At 40.6% G+C, this 19,389-nt stretch overlaps 1 protein-coding gene across 5 annotated transcripts in view; it reads right to left on the bottom strand.

The window, feature by feature from the left end:
* Positions 1-19,389, bottom strand: part of AFF2 (ALF transcription elongation factor 2) — a 473,113-nt gene that overhangs the window by 155,527 nt on the left and 298,197 nt on the right. For all 5 annotated transcript variants that reach the window (XM_074323510.1, XM_074323509.1, XM_074323508.1 and 2 more), the window contains one exon: positions 113-199. In XM_074323510.1, the coding sequence (XP_074179611.1) occupies positions 113-199 (87 nt within the window). The remainder of the gene's footprint in view (positions 1-112; positions 200-19,389) is intronic.

The raw sequence follows: 19,389 nt of genomic DNA, 5'->3' as shown, positions 1-19,389 counted from the left end.
TAGATTTTATGGCACTAGAAGACCAAGGCCATTTTAAATTTTCAGAATCCGATTGGAAGATTGGCATAACTGAAATAAGATAAAGGAAAATGGAGGAAGGGAGACCACTGACCTGTCCTGGGATGGAAAACGTGTTCTGCTCAGAGTTTCCAGGAGTGTGCAAGGCAGTGAGAGGAGCAGGCCAGGCATGGGTCATCTCCTGATGAGGAAAAACAAAGTCACTTTATTTGGGGGCACTTAGAAAATTAAACACCTTTTTGACAGTACACATAATAGGCCCTTTATGAACACTGACTTAATCAGCCTAATTGTTTTCAAAGGAACTCAAAGTCATTTGGTCCATTTCCTTGCTGTACTCTGGTGCTGAAGCCTATCTGCACCCAAAGGGCCATCCAGCATCCAGTTGGCCATTGCCAGTGACAGGAAGCTCATTCCTGCTTGCAGCAGCCTGTCCCATGTTGAGGCTGCCTGATCAAATTATCCTTCCTAGTTGTGAGCTAAACCCCAGTCTCCCGGGAGCTCCTACCTATGGATCATACTTTGGAGCTTCACAGGACACATCTCCTCTTCTTTCGCATGACAAGCCTTCAGCTGTTGAAAGACAGCAATTGTATTCCCTGGTGTTGTCTTTTCTCCAAGCTGAGACCGTCGCATGGCTTATTCATTTGTTGGGAACGTTCACTTTGTCTTCTAATGCTGGAGTTCTGTATTCTGTCACTATCTCAGGTGCTCCCAGGAGGAGCTTCTGGTTGCCTGGGGCTCTTCTAACTCATGGTATCCTGTTTTAGGTGTGATCTGCCAGCTCAGAGGAGGGCAGCACTGTCACCACCCATGTTCTGGATACTTTGATACTCATTTCTCTTGACGTAGCCTAACAGTTAATGAGAAGATTACACACATGCTGTTGATTTTTCCATGCGGAGATGAGAGGGGCTGAAGAGTATTCTTTGTCATTTGTAGAGAAGGTTTCTATGCGATTGGTAGCTCTGTTCCACCCAGCCATACACACTGTGTGTTTGTGAGTTCAAGTCTCAATTCAGGAAAAGCCCCTCAGGCTCTCTCCCACTCTGTTATCAGCAGGTGCACCTTCTCAGTTCTTTCAAACACTTAGTTTGAAAGGAGGTGCTGTTCAAATCATGCTTGAGTCTCAGGGCTCGTGGCCAACACACATTACCTGAAGAGTAAGGATAATTAAATCACACGCTCAACATCCCAGCACCAGAGAGATGACAGAGTTTGTGAAGCAGGACGGTGCCAGTATATGTTTGGATTCATCAAACATTTTGGTATATAAACATTAAACATAAAATTAGTGTAATGATGGAAGTACAGGAGAGCTTTGGGGAGGGGTAGAGGGCATAACAGTCTATGAAAGGCCTTTTTAATGAGTCAGTTACATAATACTTTGCTTCAATCTTTCTGGGTAACATAATTAGTCATTTCAAAGGTAATATTAATAAGAACTCTCAGGTAGCACTAAAACATGTTTTTTTCCCTTCTATAATTACCCAGTTCAAAAAGAGTCTTTGATGTACGACGAGCTGTAATGCAAGGAGATACTTCACAGATTCATTCTCAGTGGCACCACTGAAGCAGAATTTGTAAGTATGATTCAGCCTAGCGCTGACACAGATTGGAGTTTACCTAGCCCTATTGAAAAGGAGGCTGTACAGACATTAAAAATGCATACAAGATTTCAAGAGGATGCTTAACCTACTTACGAGAATACTTCCAAGTGTTTTTTGAGTTGTGCATTTAGATGCAGTTGACAAATACCGTTTACGCATTTCATCAAAACTGGCCCAAAGTAACTCTATGTGACAACCATTTAAAGCTGAATTCCAATTATTCTGTGTCTTAAAAATACTCAATTATTTCTTTTAAATTTCAGATCCCCCCCTCCACCCGGTTAAGGCTGGTCTTCTCCAAAGTTACTCATATCATTTAAAAGGTCCTGTTTAGCCAGTCGACCAAGGGGCAGTAAACACCAGCCTGGGATAGGAATGTTGTCTCTTTCCAGCAACTACGGAGTAGGCCTTGATCAATGAGAGGCTTAGTTATATCCCTTTTCACCGCTGGTTTCGAGGTGTGTCTCTGGATTGACTAAAAGCTGTTTCAGACACCTGGTGGATGAACTCACTTCTCAAAGCTGTACCTTCTCCCCCAGGTCTTCTGTATTTACTCTGGCAGAATCTGATTATCTTGAATTACCATCAGAGTGCACTGACCTGCTGGCCAGTCCACACGGAACTGCATACACGTTTGCATTTTCAATTACAAATTGATTCTCTGTATTTGAAAACGTGAGATTTCATGAAACAGCAAGCTTCTTCCACAGTCCCATCGATGCATTTGATTAAGAAAAGGAGGATGAGGTTGAAAGGAATCCGATTTCCTGAAAGGATATCTTCATCAAGGAATGTTAGAGCAAACTCTTTTCCGTCTTGAAATAAGTTAGACCTGTAAAGCATGGAAAGCTCACAGCAGATTTTCCCTTGTTATCCCTTTTCATTCACACTTGAAGGATATTAACCTATTTTTATGTTCTTGCTATTTCCCGAGATAAGAATACCCATGCACCCTTATCCAACTATACTAATCCTTTAGCTGTCCATCAGGTAGGGATGAGCGCCTGCTCTGAAATGTTGCCATAGCTTCTACAGCAGGCTCCAGCGCTGAGCACCTGTACTCAACATCAAGCATCACTTTTCCATTAATAACTATACATACATGTGCACACGCACTTGGTCTGAAACTCCACCTCTGGGCTCCTTTCATCATCCCCAAGAGAAGGACAAAGCAGGAATCCATATCCCCACCAGGCAGTCAAGGTATCGGAGGCTTCAAGATATGGGGTCACTTGCACACAGCCTTACACTTTAGTCACAAGTGAATGCTGGTGACCAGTTCCAAAGTACACACTCTTTCTGCTACATCATATGGGCCTCCCCTTTGTAAGGCTGACTAACATGGTTAATGGAGAAAGGCCTAAGTAAGTAATGTTTTATTTTTCAGTATTTGACAGAATAGGTTTCACAATCAATAGAGCATTCTACATAATTTGTAACAATTGGGGCAGGCTCCTGCATTAATGTCATCATAGTGAAACTCGGGAAAATCAGAAAGGGCCCATTTTCTACCAACGATTATTTCCCAGCCATATTACTCATACTTTGGCTCATGGCTAGGCCTCTAGTGAATCCAAAACAACTTGAGAGTAGTAGCTCTTTGCCTGACTGAGAAACAGAAACTGGGTACCCCTCACGCTGAGGGGCAGAGCACACTCTGAATTCCATAATATGCTCATCTCAAATGCGTCCCATATTCATGTAACACAGAGCTGTCTGAATGGTTTTATTTTTCAAGTAACTAGTATGTTTTCCCAAACCTTGTCTTTTTCAGCTTTGTAGCTCCAGCACCTAGTACATAGCAATTGGTTAATATGAGAAATTATTAGGCTCCGAAGTTTCTATGTGTGAAATAATAATAATAATAATAATAATAATAATAATAATGATAATAATAATACCAAGATTTACCAAGTGATTGCAGAGAGCCAGGCACTTATTTCCATACTCTGTCTTTTTGTACCACAGACTAAAGAGGCAAGGATTAGCATCTTACGCATTTGACAGATGAGGAAATAGACACGAAAAGGTGAAGTGACTCATTCAAGGCCACAGTTAACAAATAGCAGAGTCTCTTTGGTGGATTTCATGCATTTTGTTCTACTAACCTGTATTGCCTAGCCATGATATACCAGTCACTGAGATCTAGAAAGGAGAAAAGGTCAAGTTCCTTCCCATGGAGAACTCACTCTGCTTGACATGATATGCTCACCACTTCAAGAGGGCAATATGCCAAGGTGTCAGGGAGGAATTCTTTGTGCGAGGCATTTGGGAAAGGCTTCATGGTGGAGGTGGGAGAAGCGGTGCGTGTACATGTACGTGTGTGTTACTCCTTTCAGAAGCTAACATTATGCCCGGCACATAGATGTTCAAATCATGTATGTTTAAGTTCAATAACATACCATAACATAAATATAGATGGAGCCAAAAAAAGTATACACATTTTAAGAGAGGAAAAAACTATTAAAATAGTAACACTCAATATACACCGAGAACAAACAATGAGTACAAGTCACGTTTGACTTCTGCAATGACAATTCAACTTCGAAAAGTAATACATAGATAACAGCTCTTAAAAAAATGTGTCTACATTTTGTTGGCACCTCCAGTATTAAGGTCCTTACTTCAAACAATTCAAAGAGAAGAGATGATTATAGCGATCTTTCAAATAACCATCTTAATGAATATAAGTGGTGATAGTATCCCACATATTTCATTGCTATTGCTGTTGCTGTTGTTAGAGACAGAGGGATTCCCCCAAAGACCCCTGGACTACGAATAAAGAGCACTTAACTCATGTCTGAGTTCTGCCAAAGGCTACCTGAGTGATCCCGGTCAAGCTGCTTGCCCTCTCTGAGCCTCAGTTTTCCTACCTGTAGTACGTGGGATTTGGTTCAAATGGCCTCTAGAGGTTCCCCCACCTGTCAATCTTGATAATCTCTGCTTCTACCTCTTTTGCCTACCTCTGCAGGCATACCACAGGAGAAAGTGAGCTAATGCGTGTGCAAAGGCTTTGGAAACTGTATAGCGTGGGATACATACAAAACTTGTGGCTACAAGTCCCCCAGGCGCATGGTCCACATTGCCAGCAGGAGCCTGGATGCATCTGCTTGGCCAACACACGCCTTCGGTTCTGTCCAGGGCTCACGATGACAGGGGCTCAGTACCTTTCTCCTTTCTGTCTGCTGTAATGCCAAGAATGTAATAACTGCAATTTCGGAAGTATTTACAAATCCCTGTGATTAAGAATAATAAGTGGGGACAGCTGAGTGGTTTTAAAATACTAATATGATTGGATGGAAGGAGAATACACCCACACAATCAGGTTGGAGTTTATTTTCATGGAGACTTAAGAGTTGAAAGAGTCCCAAGTCATGGTAACTGACCTCGGTGTCTGACTTCCTTTGGGGGAGGGGGTTACTTTTCTTTTCCTTTATATTTTCTTCCAGGAAATATACTTCCAAATAGTACTGTAATAGGAAAGTAAATATGTACAGTGGACATTCTTACATGCCACCATGGCCTAAGCATGCAGGAATGTCAGCACTCTCCCTTCTCCAAAACGAATTCCAACCAGAAAATATTGAGTCCACTTGCCCCATTTATGCAAATGAGGTGTGCTCATTAGACAGTCAAATCTACTTCTTTAGCCAAAGGGCCCTTCCTCCTCCAGAGCAAAACCACGTGTGTGTGGAGGGGGGACTGGGGGGAGACATATTAAGAACTTACCAGAAAATCTAACTTGTTTGAATAAATGATTTAGAAATTTTGTATCCATGGACCCTCTCTGAAGAGCCAGAAATGGGGGTGGGGGTGGAATTAGGCAGTGGGGCTGCCAGGGAATAAGGGACAAGAACCTTTGGGGTTCCCAGCAGGGGTTGCCCAGGGACTGCGGCCTCAGGAGAGCAGCAGTCAAATCATTCCTCAGCCCTCCACCGGCCACGGATTGTTAACTGGCCTGTAGGAAGCTCTGCTCCTCCCTGATAGGAGAGGGAAGCCAGGCAGGGGTATTAGCACTGTTATCTGTAGCAGCAATGTGGCTGTTAAACAGGAAACAGACGACAGAAGCTGGAGCAGGACTTGAGCCCAGCAGTCAACTTCGCTGGCTGTGGTCTGTGCTGGCTGCCACTCCCAGTGTGGCATACTAGAATGCAGCCACACTGCTCTGCAGCCCCTGCAGAAATGTCCAGCTGTCTGCTTCTCCTGGTACGCCTCCCTTAGGCAGGCTCTGGGATTGAGCCCTTTGGCCAGGGTCAGGGAGCTTGGTTGTTCCATATGAACATATGAAATGCCCCACACAAGCAAGCAGGGCACACGGGAAGAGCTACTGGTCTCTTTCTCCCTTCCAAGCCCTCCCAGGATAGACACTGTGTTTCCCAGAACGTTTTGCCCTAAAGATGCTCATACAAAACGTTTGATCTCCGAGGCCTTTTTGAAACCTGGCCAGACCATAGTCTAGAACACTGATACCACTTGGGAATGAGATCCTAGTGAGCAGACTGGGAAATTGCCATGGACATTATATAGCTTGGCTTCAGCAAGACATTTACCAAGCCTGACATATAAGCCTGTTACAGCTAAGGGTGGAGATGTGTGAGGTGCAATATCACGCACTAACTTGAATTTACAGTGCAGTTGAATAAGCTTACACAAATTGCTGAGTAAACAGGTGAACCCAGAAAGCAGTCTCTACAGGCATGCCATAGGGCTCTGTCATTTGTAATCCTTCCTTGTTTACCCATTTTAATAACAATAACAATAATAGTAATACCTTAGTTTTTACTGGGCTTTTTGATTGAAGGAAATACTTTCAGAAACACTAACTCATTCAATCAGTAACTGAAGAACATATAGAATGTCTGCTTATCAAAAGTGCAGGTGATGCTAAACTGTAAGTCATCAAAATTAAGAAAGCTCTTCCCAAACTGGCCTGAAGCCAATAAGATGAATTTTAACAGAGGTCCATGAAACCTACAATTATGTTCCACAGACCAAGTGTAAAATGGCAGAATGAGGAAGAACACCTGAGTTAGCTGTAATTCATGGGCTAAAAAAACACTAGGATTTCCGTTAACCCCCAAGTAAATCTGAGGGGCTTTGGCAACCAAAAGAACTGAGGCCACCTCAGGAGATATTAAGGTAAGTACGATGCTCAGAATGTGGAAAACAATAGTTGATTGCACAACAGTGCATTGTGTGGGTCAGACCACATCTGAAACACTGTGGCATCCTGGATGCCCCATTTCAGCAGAGGCACTGGAATACTGAATTCTCTTAAGTGGGACGGCTACTAACTGGAAGAGCTCGGAAATCTCAGCACATGGGACTAGGAAGTACAAATTAGTAGTTATAAAATAATCACGGGGATGTGAAATATAGCAATGGGAATATACAGTTAATAATACTGGAAAAAGTGTATAGTGTCAGATGGATACTAGACTTATTGGGGGGATCGCTTCATAAATTACATAAATGCCTAACCACTATGCTGTATACCTGAAACTAATATAAAATAATATTGAAGATATATATATATATATATATATATATATATATGTATATGTATACATATACACATATATATGTATATATATACATATATATGCTTATATATGTATACACATATGTATATATATAGAGAGAGTCAAGGAACGTAAAGTACAATATAGAGAATATAGTCAACGGTATTGTAATAACTATGTACAATGTCAGATGGGGTTATCACCTTGTGAGGAGTGTAAATGTCTAATCACTTGTTGGGGTTATCACTTTGTGAGGGGTATAAATGTCTAATCACTATGTTGCTTTATATACCTGAAACTAATAATAAGAAAATAAGTTACTATATTTTTAAAAAGAACAGGAAAAGTTTACCTACAGAAAAGGGAGACTGAGGGAAGGTCTGAGAGGTGCATTCAAATACTGGAAGGGCTCTCATATGGAAGTGATGTAGGACATGCTTTGTGGACCAAGAGGTTAGGACTCACCCTAGACTCTGGGTTAGGGGCGGGACCAATTGATGAGGGGACCGATTTTAGCTCACACTCAGAAAGAAGTTCAATCATCTGAGCTTTCCAACCATGGAGCCTACTGCTTTTGAAGGCAATGAGCAGATGGCCCCTGCCAAAGGTACCAGAAAAGGGATTCCTAGAAAGGTGGGGGAGGCGGAGTTGTGGACCAACTGCACAGACTATCCTCATCATATGATTGTATCCTTTATCTCTATAAAGTCAATGATATTTATGAGAAGCTGCAAAACTAAATCTGGAGCAGCGAGTTTTGGGGTTTTTTTTACTTGACATATAAACATGGCTAACCAAATTGGCTAAGGAAATTGACCATACTCCCAGGGACGATGGGAGGAGTCTGCTCTCACAGTGAGACAGCTAACAGCCCAATTTGTCTGATTGTTTGCTCAGCTCTTGGAAAGACCAACAACAGTGGAAGCATAGACTTTCCTGGGCTTGATCACTAACACTCCTGCCAAGCCGCTCTCGTGGTCAAAACCCTATTCTGTTCAATTAAATGAATATTCTTCTATTTGGAACGCTCTTAAGACAGTCTCCTGAGTTTGCATCTCTAATATCTATGCAAGTGCTGGTAGGGAAAAAGTATAAAATCAACTGTTACATTACATACAACTTCCCAACAATGGGCCAACACAAAATGCAATCCGCCACACGCAAAAAAAGGCTAAATCTTTTCAAAGTGTCGAACACTAAGTTATGATTTCATTGACATGGTACAAAAACCATGGCCATGTTTCTTCAAATAAATAATTGACTGCTTTATTCAAAACTCTGTAGTGCTGGCAGTTGTTTCAGGGGATCTGGAGATTTTCTCCATCGGCCCCAAGATTGTACATGCAAAACATCCAGCTCACACTGGCCGCCTTTATCCTGGCAGCCCCCAACCAGGGGTCCACTTTAAAAGAGCCTAATTCTAATTTACAAACAGGGAATATGGTGATCAGTGACTCTGCAGCTTCACCATGGGCTCATTCGGTCAATCAATCCATCTTGTTGCCATTTCCAGATGCAATCAATTCTATCTCATCCACTGAATAAAAATGGTGGTGTTTATGGCCATGTATAAGGCTTAGCCATGCAACTTCTTCTGAACGAGTTACTCCTCGGGCACCCTCCACTCAGACTCTACAGTGAAACATCTCCACAGGCAGCAACAGGGAGACAGATCACCATAGCAACATACTGGGCAGAATTCAACCAGACCCACTGAGTTCTGCACACAGTCAGCAGCCCCAATCTGAGGCCACAGCCCATCTTACTAATGCGGTTTGACTCCCCAACAGATGATTACCTTGTACATTTCAATCCTTATCAGTACAGTCTTCTCAATTAGTCAAATCAATCGGAACAGAAGATTGGTTACCCCACTAAGAAACGTTGTTAGAGGGAAGTCACCTTCTTTGGAGAAGGCAAAATTAGCACAAGTTCAAAGGTAAGAAATATAAGAACTGGCCATTGATGTTTCGCAAAGATCAGGACCAAAAAGGGAACCTAGGTAGAAGGCTTCTGCTCATTGGTCCAGTTCAGGCACCAGAAGATTCTGAGGTTTCCCAAAGGCCATTTCTTATTTTTCTAACCCTTGAACTTGTTTCCTTCCCTCAAAACGCATTTTGACACCGTTACTCTTTTCAAAAATGATTTTAACTTTGCTGTTGAGTTTTGAGCTCTTCTGTTTCAAATTATTTTGACATCAACTCTATCCAAATGACCATCATTTAAAATACACTGACTTGAAACAATTCCCCAGGCTTTCATAATATTATAGGCATGTTTTGTTTTTCTTTCAGAGCCACTTTATTGGATGGAATGACGTGTTATATCCTCATAGCATGACATATTTCTTTACGGGTTCACCTCCAATTACTCCTTTAGCTCCAGGTCAGCTAAACCAAATTAATAAAACTTGCACACCTTCGTTGGCTTCTCCCTTAGTACCATTTTTACTGATCTACATTTAATTTCATTAATGCAAAAACATTTACTTAGTGTCTAATCTCCGCAAGACATCTAAGAGCTGGGCGGCTGGACCAGGTTCGGGCACAGAGTGAGGCTAGGTTCTAGGTAGCTAGAGTATTCGTAATTGGAGTGGGTGTAAAATAATGACAATTACTAGTTATCATTGAAAAGGAGAACTAAAATACACCTGCCAGAGTCGTTTTTTTCTTGTTTTGAGTAACATGCAATTTGTTATCCTGTTCCAGAAATTACCAAAGGGATTTATCGATCTCACACTGCTGGACAGATACACAGCGTACACGCAGCCACACAGCAGTCATTTAGAAAGCCAGCTTATGCTGTAAGTGAAAGGCACTAGAGAATGACAACTCCAGGCTAAGGGAGGCAGCACGATACATTTCTGGCAATCCCCAGTCTAAGCCTTTTCAAAGACTTACACAAGGCGTTAGTATGCCATTTCTAAGGCTGCTGTAGCTTGTCTAACATGATAGCTTTCATGTAGTTTACACTTATCACATTAAGAAAAATGGTAATGAGGAGTTCATGGCAACTGCTTTGAGAAGGAACAAAGGCTCAATTGCTGAGGAAAAAAGAAGTAATATCTATTTTCATGGAAAGAGGCCTCCAGTGAACAACTTGGCTGTAACTTTGCTCTCTCATTATTTCTGAGCTCAGTAAAAATAAGGCACCAGGCCACTAATACAGCTGAAATTCTGGCCAATATGATTTGCATGGACTTGTCTTTCCTCCGAAACAGCTATTTCAGTCTTACAATCATACAATCACAGCACCAGGGGGATGAAAGATAACTGGTTTGTCCCAGTCACGTGACATTAACTAACAAATTGATCACAAGATGTCAATCTAACTACTGAACACCAGTCCTCCTCCAATACAAATAAAAATAAACCAACAGAGGCATCAAAATCTTTGCAGTAGCCTGAATTTAACAAAATCAAAGCCACAACTAAGCCCCAGTGAAACTGATTCAAAAAGTTCCCCTCCAAATATTCTTTTTTAAAAAAATTAAATTTATTTGGGTGGCAATGGTTAGTAAAATTACATAGGTTTTAAGTGTACAGTTCTGTAATACATCATCTGTATATCACATTGTGTGTTCACCACCCAGAGTCAGTTCTCCTTCTGTCACCATATACTTGAGCCCCTTTACCAACTCTTCTACCATCTCTTCCCCCCTTATCCTCTGGTAACCAGTAAACTGTTGTCTGTGTCTAAGAGTTTTTGTTTCTTTATTTGTTTGCCTGCAAATATTCTATGCCCCCAAGAGGCGGAGTATTCCTGAATGACTAGACAGTTGCTCTCTCTCCAGATTAGTTTTTTTCCCCTGCAATTACTTCAAATAATGGGAAATAAATCGCTTATTTATCCCATACCAAGAGTAGCAAAGGATTGGCACAAGTGAGAGCCATAGCTTTTTCTAAAAGGATGTCTGACTAGTGGAGTAAGAGAACATTCTCAACTCAATATAAACACTCTAGGGGGCAGGCGGTGTGGTTATAAAGCTTCAATCCTGTGTTAAAATCAGCAAGGCAGCTCCTTGTCTACCTTGGTGAAGACAGCTGCTTGCCAAACAGTGTAAGCCAGGAATAACTACTGATAGTACACATGTATGGAAAGCCTATCATGGAGACACTATATACTAAATATTTGCTAAACAGAAATCCAATGCGATTCTTGTATTTCACCACCTGGCTTTTTTTTTTCTTTGTTTTAATAAAAAGGTAATAATTGCACTTGGAGTCTATTATTAAAGTGTCTTTTATTAAGAGTTTCCCATTGACATCTTTGAGGCACCCATACCTGTACTCTAAAGCATTTGCTCATCCCGAGAAAGGGATGCCTGCCAACTGCACCCCACCCAAAGCTTCCCTAATAACCCCGTGGGAATCTAGTACCCATGGATGTCTAGAAATCCTCTTTAAACCCACATCTGTTTTTAGCCTATGTCATCTCTTGGGATAACCACCTCGGTACACTTACTCCCTGTTATAAATTTACTAAAGCACCAAAGAGAAGATTCACAGAGAACAATAACAAACCTTTGCTGGAAAGGTTCTAGTAAGCAAACGGGCTGGAGGTAAAGAGAACCCAGTGAACTCTCTCCCATAAACCTGCCTCCCTCAGGCCTGGGCTTCTGATTTGTAAATCTTGTCCAAAAGTCAATTGTCATCTAGTGATTTTATACTAGACTCTAGTCACATTTTCCTCCAATGCAACAGCACACTGCCCCTCCCGTCACTGGCTGCTGCTCATCTAGCCTCTCCTTCATTTGCTTTGAAAAGGAAAGGAAATGTGCAAAGTCATTTTTAAAAATCCTGGTCAGCAATTTGCGAGCTACCCACAGAGACTGTTATACAGCTGACAGAAATCAACATGGCAGGGTCTCTGGGCTAATTAAACAAATGTGACATTTTGAAAAGCTGCAAAGTGCCTTATGAACCACGGAGTGGTCAAAAATGAAAAAGGAAAAAAGAAAGCCTTCCCGTGTATTAAACACATGAAAAGGGCTTACGTTTTTAATAATTAAGCAAACTGTTGCAGGAGCAATTTAAACTCCCCAGCTGAACCAGACTGGGAGTCTTTGAAGGGTTGAAACACGGAATTCAAAGTCACACTTCGAAAATATTTGGAATGGCTGAGCAACGATAAGACTCCCAATAAAATTCAATGGAAGCTTGCATGTACTTAGGGGTTAGAATTCACTGACTGTTTCATTTATGTGACCGTATTTCACCCACTCGAGAGTCCAGGGAAGCAGTTTTTCTGATTCTCATTTCACAGGTCAAATTACCTGAGTCTCCAAGAAGAGCACCCACTGGCCAAAATCATGCAGACATCCTGGGGCAGATCAAGGACTTCAGCTACCACCATGCCTCATACAGAAGGGCTCAGTACAGAGAACACTGCCCAACACGTAGCAGGAACCAGGCTTTCTGTACGCCAGTCATATTTTATTTGGGTGGTTTTAGGGGCTACTTTCTCATCAGTTTGAAACCACAGCCCTTACTAAGGCCACTTTCTTAATTCATTGTCATGTGTACGCGTCACACAACCAGAATGGCAAATCAAAGAAAATAAGCCCACCTCGAAAGAGAGGGCTAGATTTATTAAATGTGCCTTGTCACCACAATACCATCCAATGAATGGCTGTTCACAGGACTCAGACCATTTAAAGGTTAATAATCCAGGCCTCGGGTGTCTTGTGACCCTAGGAGATCAACGCCTGGGTGCGTACCCTTTCCCCCCAGGAAGTACTGGTTATCATGAGCTCCTTCCTTAAATGATGCGTCTTAGAGGGTAGGAAACGGAAAGGGAAAGAGAGGGAGGGAAGGATAGGAATCAATTCTTGGTTTTTATAGTATGTTTTTTTTTTCTGGAAAGGACCCTTCCAGGGTCTCATGTACCCTGTCCTTCTCAGAGCCTGAGGATGAAGGCATGACCACTCCTAGGGCACCCAAGGCCAGGAGTGGAGGTGGGTACATCCCTGCACTGCCCACCGAGCCAGGTGTATGTGTCTTAAATTTCTCTCCTCTTCTCTCCTTTGTGGGAACATTCACTTTATCACTTTCAACTTACTTGGCCTGATTTTCAGTTCTTTTTTTATCTAGTAGGTGCACTGCTCAGAGTTACAGTAGCATTTGACCAATAGACTCTGCAGAAGCCTCTGGATGGAAATAAATTATTCAGATATACTTTAAACATGGTCAAGAGTACATAGTCAAGAACATAAAACTATATTTGGTTTTATTTAATGATAAGACTCAGAATGAAGACCTATGAGTAGAGCGGATCTTAAGAGAGAAACTAGGGGCAATTCTGTTCACTAGAACTTTGCACAATGATGGAAATATTGTATTTTGTACTGTCCAATGACTGTCACTGGCAACATGTGGCTACTGCACACTTGAAATGTGCCCAGTGGACTGAGGAACTGAACTTTATTAAAGTTTAATTAATTTAAAATGAAATAAGCAGCCACATGTGGCTATTGTTACTGTATTGGACAGTGCAAACTAGCCCACACTTTAATTTTACAGATGGCAAACCTGAAGCATACAGTGGTTAAGGGACCAGCTGAGGGTCACAAAATAAGGTAGCGGAAGGGATGGGATTGGTTTTGAGGCTACCTGCATGCCCAGACCGGTGTTACTGACATACTGCTTTTTCCTAAATCCCAGTTTTTCCAAAGGTTGGTGCTCTGTGTCCTTTGCTCTGTAACAGGCCAAGCTCTGACAATATGGGGGGTGGGAGCTTCCAGTTCAGACAACCATCACTTTTGTATCAAAAGTACTGAGTGTGCAATGCTGTGTTGGGGGCTCCTGGGTTAAACAACAGGAAAGAGGCCACAATATTTGAGGGTGGACAAGCTCCTCGGGTTTCTTCCTGTCCCAACGGGTCCTGAGAAGATGGAAGCGAACTGAATACAAAACTCTACGAGGCCCAGACAGCAAGGATGCCTTAGTCGGCCTTTGTTTTCGATGGGCCTTAGTTCTTTCTTTTGTGATGTGCCAATTTCTAATTAACATGTTGCAGGGGGAGAACCAGATGAGTCTGTGCATGTAGCGTGGTCATCCCAGGAATGGAGGATGTGGGGGAATGCTCTGCTTTGACACAATTTTTGCTGCAAGACTGAGAGTGTTTCATGGAGACAACACACAGGCTTTGAGCCACAAACAATTCTAGAAAGCTCACTCTGCAGGAAGGAACACATCTCGTGGAAGCTTTGTTCTTGTGACCACAATGATAATAAGCAGAGTGAATAGGACCAAATCAGCCCCTTTAACATTAGTTGAGAGATTCGAATGGTCTCTCCTCTCTGCAAGTATAGTAGCATATGGGGCCCCAGTTTTGCCTTTAATCAATGCCTTGTTTAAAGAGATAATGCCAACATTATTGTCCTTTGAGGAGCAATATTAAAAATAGGCTAGTGCTATGATATTAAATAATAATTGGCAATGGAAAAACAGCACAAAAAGTGGTGCTAAATATATTATTTGGAGAAATAAGAAATGTACTCATTATAATGCCTAATATTTGTACAACTATTCCACTCGCTGAACGCTATTATCTGCTTATTAACTTACAATATCTTCATGGAAAAACAAATCATTGTTTTACCATGGGTGGAAATACCACTGTAAATTCATTTTCATTCACCATTCCTCTACAAATTTAAGTCATGCAACAAATACAATGCACCTACTCTATGCACTTTTTATACACCTACACTTGTCATCTGTGTGTGTGTGTGTGTGTGTGTGTGTGTGTGTGTGTGTGTGTGTCTTCTGGGCTTGGACAAAGGGCCAGAGAGATGAGTCTGACACAGACTCTGCTTTCAGGCAGCACCCCCTAACATACAGAGGTGACAAGTGTAGATGTACAAAAAGCACTAAGGGGACCCAGAAGGAGAGAAATTCATTTCATTCGAATAGTATTAGGGCTTCAGAGAAGATGTGATCTCTGTGTATGAACAGAAGTTCTCCAGGCAGGTAAGAATTGATGGGGTTCCAGGCAGAGGGACGAGCCAACACAAAGAGGCAGGGTGGGGGCAGGGGGAGGATGGCGTATTTGAGGAAAGGAAAGAAGTCTCTGAGAGGATAGAGAAAAGGACACATGGCAGGGAAAAGTGGAAAGACATAAAGTAGGCACAAGAAACGGTATACAGGAAGGGCCTTGACTGCTAAGATAAGGATTTTGGAGTTTATCGTCCAGGTGCTGGGGAAACACAGTACCTCTGCTTGAATATCTTTGCTGCCAGAGACCTCACCTCCTTTCTATCCTTAGATCCACCAGTTAGAACGGGGGGGAGGGGAGGAAGGATTTCATATTTATTGAGTGTTCCAAACACCATTCTAGGGGCTTCACATACATCAGCTCACTCAATCCTCCCACTAATCCAGAAAATCAGGCAGTATTATCCCGATTGTGTAAAGGAGATCCAGGATGGTTAAGTTCCTCAAGAACGTTCAGCAGGTGAGAAGAGCCAAGCTCTACTTCCTTAACGAGGACGTCTCCCTAGAACATTCTTCCTTTTATTGCTCAAATACTTATCCCCCTGTAATTGCTCCTCAGGGGACCAGTTCCACCCTTTGAGGCCTCCCAGACTAAATCCAGCTTCTGAGCCTTACTTCTAAGTCCTGTGGGCAGTCATGGCCTGCTTCCTCTTCTAGTTCAATTTTCTTCTGCTTGGCCTTTCTCTTCAGCCACTCTGATTTTAAATCTACTCACTATCCTGCTTATTCTTCGCTAAATGCATTTCAGTTCAGCAGCATCCCTCTTAAGGGGGGTGGGGGGTGGGGAGTGGGAGATGAGGGTAAGGGGGATCGAATATATGGTGATGGAAGGAGAACTGACTCTGGGTGATGAACACACAATGGGATTTATAGATGATGTAATACAGAATTGTACACCTGAAATCTATGTAATTTTACTAACAATTGTCACCCCAATAAATTTAATAAAATAAAATTTAAAAAAAATTTTATGAAAGTAATGTAAATTATAGAAATTGAGAAAATTTAGAAAAGGAAAAAACATCATCCATAATCCTGTCACTCTAATAAACTAAGAACTATTATTCCAGAGTATTCTTCTTTAGGTTCTTTTCTATTCATATTTTTATATAGCTATAAAAATTAAGTACATAAATTGCTATATTCTGGTTATTTTGCTTAACATTATAACATTTGTTATTTTTTTCCATGTCACTACATCATACTCAAAGCCATTTTTTGATGGCTAATTATTTTTCTGAATGTATAAATCAGAATTTACTTAACTATTCCCCTATTGTTGGATATATAGTAGCATTTTTTTGCTATTACAAAAAAAATGTTGTAATGGATAACTTTGTTCATATAGCTTTTTTCTAGCAGTTTGGATTTCCCCCATGATGTAATGATAGATTATCAATGTCTCTCTAAAAACAGAGTGGCCAACCTAAATAAATGGAGAGGCACACCGCGTTCATGAATTGAAAGAACAAGGTAAAGGTGTCAATTTCCCCCAAATCGATCTATAGATATAATGTAATACTAACCAGGATTCAAGCAGGATTCTTTGCAAATATAGACAATAAGTTTGTATGGAATGGAAAGGGAACTAGAACAGCCAAACCAGTTTAGGAAAAAAAGTTGGAAGAGTCACATTATTTTATTTTAAGACATACTATAAAGGTACAGTATTCAAGCCATTATGGTATTGGTGAAAGGCCAGGGACATGGACCAATGAAATAAACTACAGAGTGCAGAAACAAACTCACATCAGTAAGGTCAATCTACATTTTTCACAAAAATGCAAAATCAATTCCAATGACAAAAGTAGTCTTTGCAACAAATGGCCCAAGAACATAATGAACACAATAAGCTTCATCTTACACCTCACACCATATACCAAAATTAATTCAAACCAGATCAAAGACCTAAATGTAAAACACGAAACGATGAAACTCTTAGAACAAAACATGGGAGAAAATTTTTATGACCTTGGGTTAGATAACAAATTCTTAAGACTTGATACTTTTGATCACACTTTGGTCACACGTCTGTCACAATCCACAAAAGAAAAAAAATGATAATTTTGACTTCATCAAATTAAGAACTTTTCGTACTTAGAAAAACACCATCAAGGAAATGAAAAGACAAGACACAGTCTGGGAGAAAACACTTGCAAATCACATAACTGACCAAAGACATATATCCAGAATATATAAAGAACTCTCAAAATTCAACAATAAGGTAACAACCTGATTTTTAAAACGGGCACAAGATTTCAACAAACACTTCATCAAAGAAGATATACAGAATGCAATATATAGATGATGTCTTATAGAATTGTATGCTTGAAACCTATATAATTTTACTAACCAATGTCACCTCAATAAATTTCATTTAAAAAGAAGATATACAAAAATGAAAATAAGCACATAAGATGCTCATTATCAGAAGTCATTTGGGAAATGCAATTTAAAACCACAATGATACACCATAACAAATCTATTAGAAAGGCTGAAATTAAAAAAAAAAATAGCAGGGGGGTTCACACAGTGTAAGGGATATAAATGATAAATGTCTAAGTTTTGCTTTGTCTTGTGCACCTGAAACTAATAAAATTAAAAAAACCCACATCCTGAATATGAAAATCCAAAAAAAAAAAAAAAAGCAATAAGATCAAATGTTGGAAAGGATGCTGAACAACTGGATCTTTCATATATTGCTGGTGTGAATGAAAAATGGTACAACCACTCTGGAAAACAATTCAATATGTTTTTAAATAAAGTTAAATATATACTAACCATATAATCTAGCAATCCCACTCCTAGATATATACCCAAGAAAAATGAAAACATACGTGCACACAAAAATTGGTACACAATTATGAATAGCAACATTATTCACAATCATCCCAAACTAGAAATAACCCAATGTCCTTCAGTAGGTGACTGGATCAATAAGCTGTGGTACATCCACGTAATGGAATGTTACTCAGGAATAGAAAGAATGAATAATCGATACATGTAGCAACCTGAGTGAATTTCAAAGGCATATGCTGAGTGAAAGAATCACTGTGGAAAGATTACATACTATATGATTTTTGTATAATATTCTGGAATAGGCAAAACTGTAGGGACAAAGAACAGATCAGTGTTTGCTAGGCGTTGGGGCTGGAGAGGAGAGTCTGACTGTAAAAGGGTAATATGAGGAATTTTTGGGGGGGATATTAGAATTGTTTTATATTCTCTTAAAGGTGGTGATTATAGGGATCTCTGCATATGTTAAAACTCATAGGGCTGTAACTAAAAAGGGTACATTTTAATGAATATAATTTTTTTAATGTGCTGGCCAGAAATCAATACCACATGCCAAATGTGGTCTGAGTCTAACAGAGCAGATATCAGTTCTAGATCAGAGGTTAGCAAACTACTGCTCACAGGCCAAATCTGGCCCACTGCCTGTTTTTGTCAATAAAGTTTTATTGGAACACAGTCACAAGCATTCTTTTACACATTATCCACTAATGCTTTCATGCTAAAACAAAGTTGAGTAGCTGAGACAGAGACCATATGGCCTAAAAACCAAATATATTTACAATCTGGCTCTTTAAAAGTTTGTAGATCCCTGATCTAGATATTTGTGTTCTATTAATACAGTTTGGGGAAGTGATGTATGTTTCCATTCATTTTTTTTCCTGTCTGCTGCAAACATTAGTGGACTCAAGTGCATTATCATATAGTTATACTCCTATGAAACTTCATTTTATTAGATTTGGTCCATCTGGTAAGCTGTTTTCCTGATTTTGACAGGTGGTATTAGCAATCTCCCCTCGATTCATTGTTATCCATTGGGCCAGGGGCTGAGCCCTGCAAAAACCTTAAAACCTACTCCTTCAGGACAAAATCCAGGGTTATTCTGAGAGACCACTGTAGCAGCTGCTGGAGAACTGAGTTGGATGAAACAAACAAACAAACAAACAAACAAACAAACAAACGAACAAACAAATGAACAAACAAAGAAAACTACTCCTTCAGCCCTATTTCCTCATAGTGAAAAGGAGATGGTTAACAGCGTGGATTCTGAAGCCAGACAGCCTGGGTTGAGATCTTGGCTCTGCCACACCAGCTGTTGAACTTGGAAAGTTACTCAAGCTCAAAGTATGTCCATTTCATTATCTGTTATCAGGCGGATGATAATAGTACTTGCTTCCTGGCATTGGTATGCTGATTATATACATTACTATATGTGAAATCCTTAGAACA

Source organism: Rhinolophus sinicus, chromosome X (assembly GCF_036562045.2).
Source record: "Rhinolophus sinicus isolate RSC01 chromosome X, ASM3656204v1, whole genome shotgun sequence".
In the NCBI taxonomy this organism is placed as follows: Eukaryota; Metazoa; Chordata; class Mammalia; order Chiroptera; family Rhinolophidae; genus Rhinolophus; species Rhinolophus sinicus.
Note: the sequence above shows the minus strand (reverse complement) of the source record. Positions and strands in the feature narration are given on the sequence as shown.